The 13324-nt window shown below is 36.2% G+C and overlaps 1 protein-coding gene across 1 annotated transcript in view; it reads left to right on the forward strand.

The window, feature by feature from the left end:
• Positions 1 to 13324, forward strand: part of FRAS1 (Fraser extracellular matrix complex subunit 1) — a 457569-nt gene that overhangs the window by 326235 nt on the left and 118010 nt on the right. Inside the window, exons 34-38 of the mRNA XM_075861759.1 lie at positions 5022 to 5159; positions 5301 to 5333; positions 9981 to 10112; positions 10756 to 10881; positions 11121 to 11368. Coding sequence (XP_075717874.1) covers positions 5022 to 5159; positions 5301 to 5333; positions 9981 to 10112; positions 10756 to 10881; positions 11121 to 11368 — 677 coding nt within the window. The remainder of the gene's footprint in view (positions 1 to 5021; positions 5160 to 5300; positions 5334 to 9980; positions 10113 to 10755; positions 10882 to 11120; positions 11369 to 13324) is intronic.

A 13324-nucleotide genomic window follows, 5' to 3' on the forward strand; every position in this document is an offset into this window, starting at 1 on the left:
TGCCAAATCCAGTGTATATTCATTACCTTGTAGAAGTACAATTATATTCCTTATGTGACGTCAACATTGTTTAAAATAGTGCAAGATAGATAGATAGATAGATATGAGATAGATAGATATGAGATAGATAGATAGATATGAGAGAGATAGATATGAGAGAGATAGATATGAGAGTGATAGATATGAGAGAGATAGATATGAGAGAGATAGATATGAGAGAGATAGATATGAGAGAGATAGATATGAGAGAGATAGATATGAGAGAGATAGATATGAGAGAGATAGATATGAGAGAGATAGATATGAGAGAGATAGATATGAGAGAGATAGATATGAGAGAGATAGATATGAGAGAGATAGATATGAGATAGATAGATAGACCGGACTTCAGCTCCATGGAAGAGGAAGAGAAACTCTACATCCTGCTGGGTGAAGAGGAAACCACAGTGGGCACAGCGGCACAATATGTCACTGCATGCCATAGACTGAGAGAGACATGATATGCCATGGACTTGTATAACCCCGACCCTAGATGTGTCCCTATCCCCCAATCCCTCAGTCCCTATCCCTAATTCCCTTAGTCCCTATCCCTCATTCCCTTACTTCTTACTTGCTTTGGCAATTCTAATATGTATTTGGTCCTGCCAATAAAGCTTCTTTGAATTGAATTGAATTGATATGAGATAGATAGATAGATATGAGAGAGATAGATATGAGAGAGAGATAGATAGATATGAGAGAGATATGAGATAGATAGATAGATAGATAGATATGAGATAGATAGATAGATATGAGATAGATAGATATGAGATAGATAGATATGAGATAGATAGATATGAGATAGATAGATATGAGATAGATAGATATGAGATAGATAGATAGATAGATAGATAGATAGATAGATAGATAGATATGAGATAGATAGATATGAGATAGATAGATATGAGATAGATAGATATGAGATAGATAGATATGAGATAGATAGATATGAGATAGATAGATAGATATGAGATAGATAGATAGATATGAGATAGATAGATAGATATGAGATAGATAGATAGATAGATATGAGATAGATAGATATGAGATAGATAGATATGAGATAGATAGATATGAGAGAGAGAGAGATAGATAGATATGAGAGAGAGAGATAGATATGAGAGAGAGAGATAGATATGAGAGAGAGAGAGATATGAGAGAGATATGAGAGAGATATGAGAGAGATATGAGAGAGATATGAGATAGATATGAGATAGATATGAGATAGATATGAGATAGATATGAGATAGATAGATATGAGATAGATAGATATGAGATAGATAGATATGAGATAGATAGATATGAGATAGATATGAGATAGATAGATAGAGAGATATGAGAGAGATATGAGAGAGATATGAGAGAGATATGAGAGAGATATGAGAGAGATATGAGAGAGATATGAGAGAGATATGAGAGAGATATGAGAGAGATATGAGAGAGATATGAGAGAGATATGAGAGAGATATGAGAGAGATATGAGAGAGATAGATAGATAGATATGAGATAGATAGATATGAGATAGATAGATAGATAGATATGAGATAGATAGATAGATAGATATGAGATAGATAGATAGATAGATATGAGATAGATAGATAGATAGATATGAGATAGATAGATAGATAGATATGAGATAGATAGATAGATAGATAGATATGAGATAGATAGATAGATAGATAGATATGAGATAGATAGATAGATAGATAGATATGAGATAGATAGATAGATAGATATGAGATAGATAGATAGATATGAGATAGATAGATAGATATGAGATAGATAGATAGATATGAGATAGATAGATATGAGATAGATAGATATGAGATAGATAGATATGAGATAGATAGATATGAGATAGATATGAGAGAGATATGAGAGAGATAGATAGATATGAGAGAGAGAGATAGATAGATAGATAGATAGATATGAGATAGATAGATAGATATGAGATAGATAGATATGAGATAGATAGATATGAGATAGATAGATATGAGATAGATAGATAGATATGAGATAGATATGAGATAGATATGAGATAGATATGAGATAGATATGAGATAGATATGAGATAGATAGATAGATAGATAGATAGATATGAGATAGATAGATATGAGATAGATAGATAGATAGATAGATATGAGAGAGATATGAGAGAGATATGAGAGAGATATGAGAGAGATATGAGAGAGATATGAGAGAGATATGAGAGAGATATGAGAGAGATATGAGAGAGATATGAGAGAGATATGAGAGAGATATGAGAGAGATATGAGAGAGATATGAGAGAGATATGAGAGAGATATGAGAGAGATATGAGAGAGATATGAGAGAGATATGAGAGAGATATGAGAGAGATATGAGAGAGATACGAGAGAGATATGAGATAGATATGAGATAGATAGATATGAGATAGATAGATATGAGATAGATAGATATGAGATAGATAGATATGAGATAGATAGATAGATAGATAGATATGAGATAGATAGATAGATAGATAGATAGATAGATATGAGATAGATAGATAGATATGAGATAGATAGATATGAGATAGATAGATAGATAGATAGATAGATAGATAGATATGAGATAGATAGATAGATTTGAGATAGATAGATAGATAGATATGAGATAGATAGATAGATAGATATGAGATAGATAGATATGAGATAGATAGATAGATAGAGAGATAGATATGAGAGAGATAGATAGATATGAGATAGATAGATAGATAGATAGATAGATAGATAGATAGATAGATAGATAGATAGATATGAGATAGATAGATAGATATGAGATAGATAGATAGATAGATATGAGATAGATAGATAGATAGATAGATATGAGATAGATAGATAGATATGAGAGAGATAGATAGATGGATATGAGAGAGATAGATAGATGGATATGAGATAGATAGATAGATAGATAGATAGATAGATAGATAGATAGATAGATATGAGATAGATAGATAGATATGAGATAGATAGATAGATAGATATGAGATAGATAGATAGATAGATAGATATGAGATAGATAGATATGAGAGAGATAGATAGATGGATATGAGAGAGATAGATGGATATGAGATAGATAGATAGATAGATATGAGATAGATAGATAGATAGATATGAGATAGATAGATAGATAGATATGAGATAGATAGATAGATATGAGATAGATAGATAGATATGAGATAGATAGATAGATATGAGATAGATAGATAGATATGAGATAGATAGATAGATATGAGATAGATATGAGAGAGATATGAGAGAGATATGAGAGAGATATGAGAGAGATATGAGAGAGATATGAGAGAGATATGAGAGAGATATGAGAGAGATATGAGAGAGCTATGAGAGAGATATGAGATAGATATGAGATAGATATGAGAGAGATATGAGATAGATATGAGATAGATATGAGATAGATATGAGATAGATATGAGATAGATATGAGATAGATATGAGATAGATATGAGATAGATATGAGATAGATATGAGATAGATATGAGATAGATATGAGATAGATATGAGATAGATATGAGATAGATAGATATGAGATAGATATGAGATAGATAGATATGAGATAGATATGAGATAGATAGATAGATATGAGATAGATAGATAGATATGAGATAGATAGATAGATAGATAGATAGATAGATAGATAGATATGAGATAGATAGATAGATATGAGATAGATAGATAGATATGAGATAGATAGATAGATATGAGATAGATAGATAGATAGATAGATAGATATGAGATAGATATGAGATAGATATGAGATAGATAGATAGATATGAGATAGATAGATAGATATGAGATAGATAGATAGATATGAGATAGATAGATAGATATGAGATAGATATGAGATAGATAGATATGAGAGAGATATGAGATAGATAGATATGAGAGAGATATGAGAGAGATATGAGAGAGATATGAGAGAGATATGAGAGAGATATGAGAGAGATATGAGAGAGATATGAGAGAGATATGAGAGAGATATGAGAGAGATATGAGAGAGATATGAGAGAGATATGAGAGAGATATGAGATAGATATGAGATAGATAGATAGATATGAGATAGATATGAGATAGATATGAGATAGATAGATAGATAGATAGATAGATATGAGATAGATAGATATGAGATAGATAGATATGAGATAGATAGATATGAGATAGATAGATAGATAGATATGAGATAGATAGATATGAGATAGATAGATATGAGATAGATAGATATGAGATAGATAGATATGAGATAGATAGATAGATATGAGATAGATAGATAGATATGAGATAGATAGATAGATATGAGATAGATAGATAGATATGAGATAGATAGATATGAGATAGATAGATAGATATGAGATAGATAGATAGATATGAGATAGATAGATAGATATGAGATAGATAAGCGATAGATATGAGATAGATAAGCGATAGATATGAGATAGATAGATAGATAGATAGATAGATAGATAGATAGATAGATAGATAGATATGAGATAGATAGATATGAGATAGATAGATATGAGATAGATAGATATGAGATAGATAGATAGATATGAGATAGATAGATAGATAGATATGAGATAGATAGATAGATATATATGAGATAGATAGATAGATAGATATGAGATAGATATGAGAGATAGATAGATAGATAGATAGATAGATAGATAGATAGATAGATAGATAGATAGATAGATATGAGATTGATATGAGATTGATATGAGATAGATAGATAGATAGATAGATAGATAGATAGATAGATAGATATGAGATAGATAGATAGATATGAGATATGAGATAGATAGATATGAGATAGATAGATAGATATGAGATAGATAGATAGATAGATAGATAGATATGCGATAGATAGATCCATATTGGATAGATATAGTGCCTTTTTATAACTTTATAATAGATTTTAATGATTTGATGTTCTTGTTTAATATGAAGGTACTTTAGAGCACAAAGACAGGCCCCGGATCCCTGTCAGATACTTTACACAAGCAGATATCAATGTTGGAAACATTCTCTACCGTCCACCAAGAGCAGCACCTCACTTGAGTGAAATCATGGACTTCTCCTTCACAGGTATGTGTGGCCTGTCTCCTACATTTCACATTTGTATATTGTTCTGTACTTGCTAAGTCCTTTACGGATTTTAATTCATGATATTGGAAAGAAAACATTTGTGTTCAGGCCATGCTAATACAGATTTGTTACCTATTCTAGGTCTCCCTGAATCAGTGAATTTCTTCTTTACAGGTAGTGTACACATTTTTTACCAGTATACAAATTATAAAATGTAAACAGACTAAAAAAGTAAAATTTAGGCTAACCGTTTCATCACCGCTTTATAATTTTATGTCAATAGACGATTATATGACAAAAAGTGATTCCAGGAATCATTTAGAGTTTCTTGACCTACAAACCTCTAAATTGAGCATGCATTTTAGCCTATTTTAGACGTTAATGACTAAGCTATTTTTTAAGTTTTTCCATCGTCGCATTCCAAGAGCTATAACTTTTTTATTTTTTCGTCGACATAGCTGTATAAGGTCTTGTTTTTTGCGGGACAAGTTGTATTTTTTAATAGCACCATTTTGAGGTACATATTATTTATTGATTAACTTTTATTAACTTTTTTTGGGGGGGGGAATAGAAAAAAATCTGAAATTTCGCCACTCTTTTTTGCGTCCTAAATCTACGCCGTTTACCATGTGCTATAAATAACACAATAACTTTATTCAGCGGGTTGTTACGATTGCATTGATACCAAATTTGTATAGTTTTTGTATGTTTTACTACTTTTACACAGTAAAAACGCTTTTTTTTCAAAATTATTTGTTCTTGCGTCTCCGTATTTGAAGAGCCGTAACGTTGTTATTTTTTCGCCAATGCAGTTGTATGAGGGCTTTTTTTTGCGGGACGACTTGTAGTTTTTATTGGTACCATTTTTGAGTAGATGCGACTTTTTTATCACTTTTTAATCACATTTTTTTAAAGTCAGGATTCACAGAAAACAGCAATTTTTCCATCTTATTTAATTTAATTTTTTACGGCGTTCACCGTGCGGGTTAAATAATGTAATAGCTTTATAGTCGGGGTCGTTACGGATGCGGCGATACCAAATATGTGTAACTTTTTTACTTTATTTTGTTTTTTTAATACTAAAGCAGTTTGTAAGGGGAAAAAGTGGGTTTTTCATTTTTTTTTTCAAATTTTTTTTTAATAACTTTATTCAACTTTTTTTTAAACTTTTTTACTAGTCCCACTAGGGGACTTTAATATGTGATTCTGCGATCGCTATTATAATACACTGCAATACTTCTGTATTGCAGTGTATTATGCCTGTCCGTTTAAAACGGACAGGCATCTGCTAGGTCATGCCAGAGGCATGTCTAGCAGGCATTTGCTCCAGGCAGACCTGGGGGCCTTTATTAGGCCCTCGGCTGCTTTCGGAGACACTGACACTCGGCGATCTTATCACCGGGTGTCGGTGGGAGAGAGAGGGAGCTCCCTCCCTCTCTCCAAAACCACTCAGATGCGGTGCTCGCTATTGAGCACCACATCTGAGGGGTTAAACGGGTGAGATCGATACTAATATCGATCTCACCCGGCAGAGCAGGGACGCCCCCAGCCCTCAGCTGCCTCTGGCAGCTGAGAGCAGGGAGATTTGACAGCTCCCTGCTCTGTTTACTTATTCCGATGCCGCGACGTAAAAAGTCTATGGCATCGGAATAAGGCCCGTTAGTGACCGACGTAAAAAGACTATGGGCCGGTCACTAACGGGTTAAGCAGAACTAAGTAATATATTCCGTAGCCACTTTTATTGGAATACTCTCATGTTTATACTATGTGTCACGGCTATGGGGTATGTGGACCCGCTAGGCCGCTCTGCCGGAGTAGCAGCTGGCCAAAGTATAATCAATAACAGTCTCTAGGGCAAGAATACATAGATAGACGATTTGGTAGACACGTGGCGTAGCAGACACGTGGTGTAGCAGACGCGTGGCAGATGACGTGGCACAGAGGATGATATTGACTCCAACACTAGACTTCGCTCAGGAACAAACACAATAACGGGATACGGGAACACAGGATTCAACTAAGGGACCATTTGCAATAACGAACATGGGTAGACACAACAACGCTCAGGCAAAAAAGAAGAGGGCAGAGTCCTTTTTATAGTCCAGGTTGAGCTGGGGATTGGGTAGGGAACAATTTACTGGTGCGCGCGCTGGCCCTTTATTGCCGAGGACAAGCGCACGCACCCTAGAGGCAATAGCAGAACAGTGCAGTCGCGTGTGCTGGCATCTCCTGGGAGGGAGACGTCGGCAAGCTTTCAGTGTCCTGCGGCTTCTGGCGAGTACAGCATGCGGGCGGTCAGCACAACACTATGCTACTAATTTTACTAGATTTTTATTATCTTTCTAAATAATTGTAATATTCTAAAAGGCCTTTAGATTGATTACATTTCTGCAGCTCAGCTCTTGTGCATGCTTGGTATACGGTTGCCTGATTTACTCTGCTTAAGATGACTTACTACTATGGTAGCCGGCATGGTAGAATGATAGTCTATGATGTTGACATACGCCAGACGAAATGGGGCTAAGTACAGTAGTGAGGGGTCCCAAACAAAAGTCTCGGCCAAAAGTTTGGGAACCACTGCACTATACGTAGAAGCTGCATAGCACCACTGTAAGACTAATCCGCCAGTCAGATAGACTGACGGTTTGGCTGAAAGCAGCTCATGTGTGTCTCTAAAAGTAAAAATATTTTTTAATAAAAAGTATTTTGAAAGTTGCACCAATCACACTGGTAGACATTTTTATGTAAAGAAAATTATTTCACACGTGTGCATAGGCTTTAAGCCAAAACCAGAAACGGAACCTAAACAGAAGAAATATATAAACAAATACTCTATAGGTCTGCTCTCCTAGATCCAATTCTGATTTTGGCTTAAAAATGCATTCAAAATCTGTGTCAAATCTGCACTGTGTGAACAAGGCCTAATACCCATCAAATCTTCGCCTTTAAGCCATTGGCGAAGCCTTCTGTAGACTTGTGCCAAACGTATGCAATTGTATGCCTATACAGTTACCTAAATCTGCTATTGACAGGTTCCCTTACACAAAATTAAAAAGCTAACTTTCATTCACACAAAACTTGCTCTGAATAAAATAGGGACGGCTGTAAACCCCCCTTTTTTGGTAGTTACTTCATCACTCTAATAATTTTTAGCCAACTGAGCAATAACCCCAAATATACCAGTGGTCCTAGTGACAGACAGATCAAACCAAAAAAGGGAAAAACGGTCACGACCATATAACTGAAAAAGTAAAAAAAATCCTTTATTATGTCAATTAGACAAATGCAGACAAACAACATTAAGCACAATAAAATAGCATAACCCTCGCAGGATAAAAAAAAAAATCACTCTAATAATACAGCATTCTAGGATTCGCTTAGCTCCTTTCTACTCCCCGTTGCCTACCCTAAACACCCTCGCTTTGTTCCTTAACTTGTTGATTCTTTCTCTGGTTTATGCTTCAGAACTTAAAGAGGCTCTGTCACCAGATTTTGCAACCCCTATCTGCTATTGCAGCAGATAGGCGCTGCAATGTAGATTACAGTAACGTTTTTATTTTTAAAAAACGAGCATTTTTGGCCAAGTTATGACCATTTTTGTAATTATGCAAATGAGGCTTGCAAAAGTCCAAGTGGGTGTGTTTAAAAGTAAAAGTCCAAGTGGGCGTGTATTAGGTGCGTACATCGGGGCGTTTTTAATACTTTTACTAGCTGGGCGCTGTGAAGAGAAGTATCATCCCCTTCTCTTCAGAACGCCCAGCTTCTGGCAGTGCAGATCTGTGACGTCACTCACAGGTCCTGCATCGTGACGGCCACATCGGCAGCAGAGGCTACAGTTGATTCTGCAGCAGCATCAGCGTTTGCAGGTAAGATCGACTTACCTGCAAACGCTGATGCTGCTGCAGAATCAACTGTAGCCTCTGGTGCCGATGTGGCCGTCACGATGCAGGACCTGTGAGTGACGTCACAGATCTGCACTGCCAGAAGCTGGGCGTTCTGAAGAGAAGGGGATGATACTTCTCTTCACAGCGCCCAGCTAGTAAAAGTAGTAAACACGCCCCGATGTACACACATAATACACGCCCAGTTAGTTGTACTTTTACTTTTCAACACGCCCAGTTGCAAGCCTCATTTGCATAAATACAAAAATGGCCATAACTTGGCCAAAAATGCTTGTTTTTAAAAAATAAAAACGTTACTATAATCTACATTGCAGCGCCTATCTGCTGCAATAGCAGATAGGGGTTGCACAATCTGGTGACAGAGCCTCTTTAAATAACAGCCTAAATGATACTTGAGACCTTGATAAAAATATATATTGTTGTATTCTGTGTTTACTCATGATTGAGCCGATTTGACTGTTTTGTAGACTTTCTATATGGCGGCTCTTTTGTATCCACTCTTTGTAAACATTTTGTATCAGGCATGTCATGATGTTGTAGCTTGACTGTTATCATTATTCAATAAAAACTAATTTGATTTAAAAAAAAAAAGTGTATTGAAAAAAATAATAATAATAATAATAGCTGTTCAACCAGCGCTTGCTGCAAATCAATGAACTATATCTGGTAATTAAGGTAAAAAATCTGGCCGTTATGAAGGGGTTAAAATATCCATTGAACAATATAATGTGGTATCAGTAACACGTTGGCCAGATTTGCTATATAAGTTGCTTTTGCTGACAGCTGCTGAGCTTTAAGTAGAATAGTTTATACTTTTGCTGTGTTCTGACATTACCTAGTATGTGAAATAAAACTGAAGTCCGGAGGTCGCAGTGTAGAAATAGATGATCTGACTGCTGCTCTCTGTTCTTGCTCTCAGTTTCAGATGGGGAGTTCACCACAGCGGAGATGCCATTTACCATCCATTTGCTCTCAAATGAACAGCAGCCTCCCGTGTTCCAGATCACTGCTCCTTTCCTTGAGGTCACACAAGGTGGAAGAGTTCCTATTGGTTAGTAGCCAGCATTTGCATCTCAGACACCTCAGGTGTTTTGTTTTTTTCCCCGTTCCTTCCATAAAAAATGAATACAAGTCAAGCAATACATTTTATGTACTCCAAAATGCTGCCCAAAAAAAACTAGAAATCGTCCAGCAAAAAAAATAAAATGTCGTCGATGTAAACTGAGAAATTATTTTGTCCAATAGCTAAAGTAAAATCACTACAAAAATCAGGCCAGCTTCTGGTCCACCGTTTCTATATTGGGGAACAATACATGGTTTAATTTTCCATGCAAAATTTTTGCAGCTGCGGAATTACTCTCCACAGCGTTTTCTGTATGTATTGCGGAATTTCATTATAGGCTTCAATGCTATGTGAAATTACGCACTGAAATAAGCACCAAATTTGCCACAAAATCCGCAACCGTAATTCCGCCTCCAAAATTGCTGTGGAATTAGTGTTGCAAATTTTGTGGCGTATTTTTACGCCATGTCTGACTGCACCCTTACTTAATATTAGACTTTTTTTTAGTTTTGTATTCAGTTTACATGTTCTAGGGCGACAAAAGAATTTATACTAGAGTATGTTGCTGAATATTTCATCACAGATTGCAGAAGAGCAGATATCTTCAGTCATCTTTATTAATAATTTGCAGGAATGCAACTTACAGTGAGTGATACAGACACCTCTCCAGAAGATCTGTTATACGAAGTGGTGGAACCACCGCGCTTTGGTGTCCTAATGAAATCTGAAGACGGCATACAGACTCCTATGACTTCAGGTAGGCAGGCAGAATGTATACTTTTACATATGACTTGTTTATCTCCTAGTGTAGTCAAATGGTTTATACCATGTGCGCCATTTAGAAAAATATTGATGTCTTTCTACTCCTAAATTTACGCATCTTATGACACTTTTGATGAATCTCCTTCGTTACGTGCAAAACGTTACGTATTTCCAGTGTGTTTGTAACGAATTAGAAATTCGAAGATGATAATACTTGTTTAACATTTTTGACAGATGACACATTTACATATGAAGATATCAACAGAAATGCCGTACATTATGTGCATGATGGTTCTGCGACAACAGAAGACAGTATGGAGATTGCAGTGACTGATGGTGTCACTTCCACCACAACTCTTCTAAAAGTATTAGTCACGTTGGCGAATGACAACGGCCCTCGTCTTGTCCCTGGTTCTCTGTTGTCCATAACGGTGCCTATCAAAAGCTCTGGTGTCATAACAAGTGCAAATCTTGCTTACACAGTATGTTGGATTTTTTTATTCATTATAATATCAATAATTCAGGTATTTAGAAGTTAATTTTTGATGAATATTTGGGAGCCAGTACTTTTTCAGCATTACCAAATTTCTCCTTAACCCCTTCCCGCTCCTTGACGTACTATTACGTCATGGCATCTGTATCGTTCTCGCTCCATGCCGTAATAGTACGTCTCGGGAGTAACGGCCGTTTTGGCCGTCCTCCCGACACATACAGGAGCTGTGACGCTGCTGTCTTGTTCAGCAGCTGTCACAGCTCCTACAGCGGGGACCGATCGCTGTGTCCCCGCTGATTAACCCCTTAAAAGCCGCGTTCTATAGAGATCGCGGCTTTTTAGGGGTTAAGCTGCCATCGCCGGCCTGCTACGCGATAGCGGCCGGCGATGGTGACTATGGCAACCGGACACCAAACAATGGCGTCCGGCTATGCCATAGACGGAAGCCTAGTGGGTCCTGACAACGTCAGGACCCACTATGCTTGCTGTCAGTGAGTAGCTGACAGTTCTAATACACTGCACTACGCATGTAGTGCAGTGTATTAGAATAGCGATCAGGGCCTCCTGCCCTCAAGTCCCCTAGTGGGACAAAGTAATAAAGTAAAAAAAAAGTTAAAAAAAGATGTGTAAAAATAAGAAAATAAAAGATTTAAAAGTAATAAAAGTAAAAATCCCCCTTTTTCCCTTATCAGTCCTTTATTATTAATAAAAATATCTAAACAAACAAATAAACTATACATAATTGGTATCGCCGCGTCCGTAACGGCCTGAACTACAAAATTATTTCATTATTTATCCCGCACGGTGAACGCCGTAAAATAAAATAATAATAAACCGAACCACAATCACAATTCTTTCGTCACTTCACCTCCCAAAAAATGGAATAAAAAGATATCAAAAAGTCGCATGTACCTAAAAATGGTACTGATCGAAACTACAGTTCGTTACGCAAAAAACAAGTCCTCACACGGCTTTATTGATTGAAAAATAAAAACGTTATGGCTCTTAGAATAAGGTAACACAAAAAGTGAATGATAGTTTACAAAACGTATTTTATTGTGCAAACGCCATAAGACATAAAAAAAACTATAAACATCTGGTATCGCCGTAATCGTATCGCCCCGCAGAATAAAGTGAATATGTCATTTATAGCGCACGGTGAACGCTGTAAAAAAAAAAGAAAAAAAAACAATAGTACAATTGCTGTTTTTTAGTCACCACGCCACCTAAAAATAGAATAAAAACTGATCAAAAAGTCGCATGCACCCCATGAAAACTACAATGGATTCCTCAAGGGGTCTAGTTTCCAAATTGGGGTCACTTTTGGGGGGTTCCCAATGTTTTGGCACCATAAGACCTCTTCAAACCGGACATGGTGCCTAATAAAAAAGAGGCTTCAAAATACACTAGGTGCTCCTTTGCTTCGGAGGCCGGTGCTTCAGTCCATTACCGCACTACGGCCACATGTGGGATATTTCTCAAAACTGCAGAATCTGGGCAATAAGTATTAAGTTGCGTTTCTCTGATAAATCCTTTTGTGTTATAAAAAAAATGGTATAAAGAGGATTTTCTGACAAAAAAAAAATGTAAATTTCACCTCTACTTTGCTCTAAATTTTTGTGAAACACCTAAAGGGTTCATAAACTTTCTAAATGCTGTTGTGAATACTTAGAGGGGTCTAGTTTCTAAAATGGGGGGTTTGATAGGGGTTTCTAATATATGGGCCCCTCAAAGCAACTTCAGAACTGAACTGGAACCTAAAAAAATAAATAAATGAGGCAATACTTTGCTTCTTACATTATACTGATAATGAGCCGTGCCCACCCCGAGATGACCCCAGTTTTGACCGTTTGTATAAACGGAGACCCCTATTAGACCGTTCCAGTGTCTGGTTTTCCCAAGCATACACCCCCGAGAAGTGTATTTCTATTGATGAGTCCCTGGT

Source organism: Rhinoderma darwinii, chromosome 1 (assembly GCF_050947455.1).
Source record: "Rhinoderma darwinii isolate aRhiDar2 chromosome 1, aRhiDar2.hap1, whole genome shotgun sequence".
NCBI lineage: Eukaryota > Metazoa > Chordata > Amphibia > Anura > Rhinodermatidae > Rhinoderma > Rhinoderma darwinii.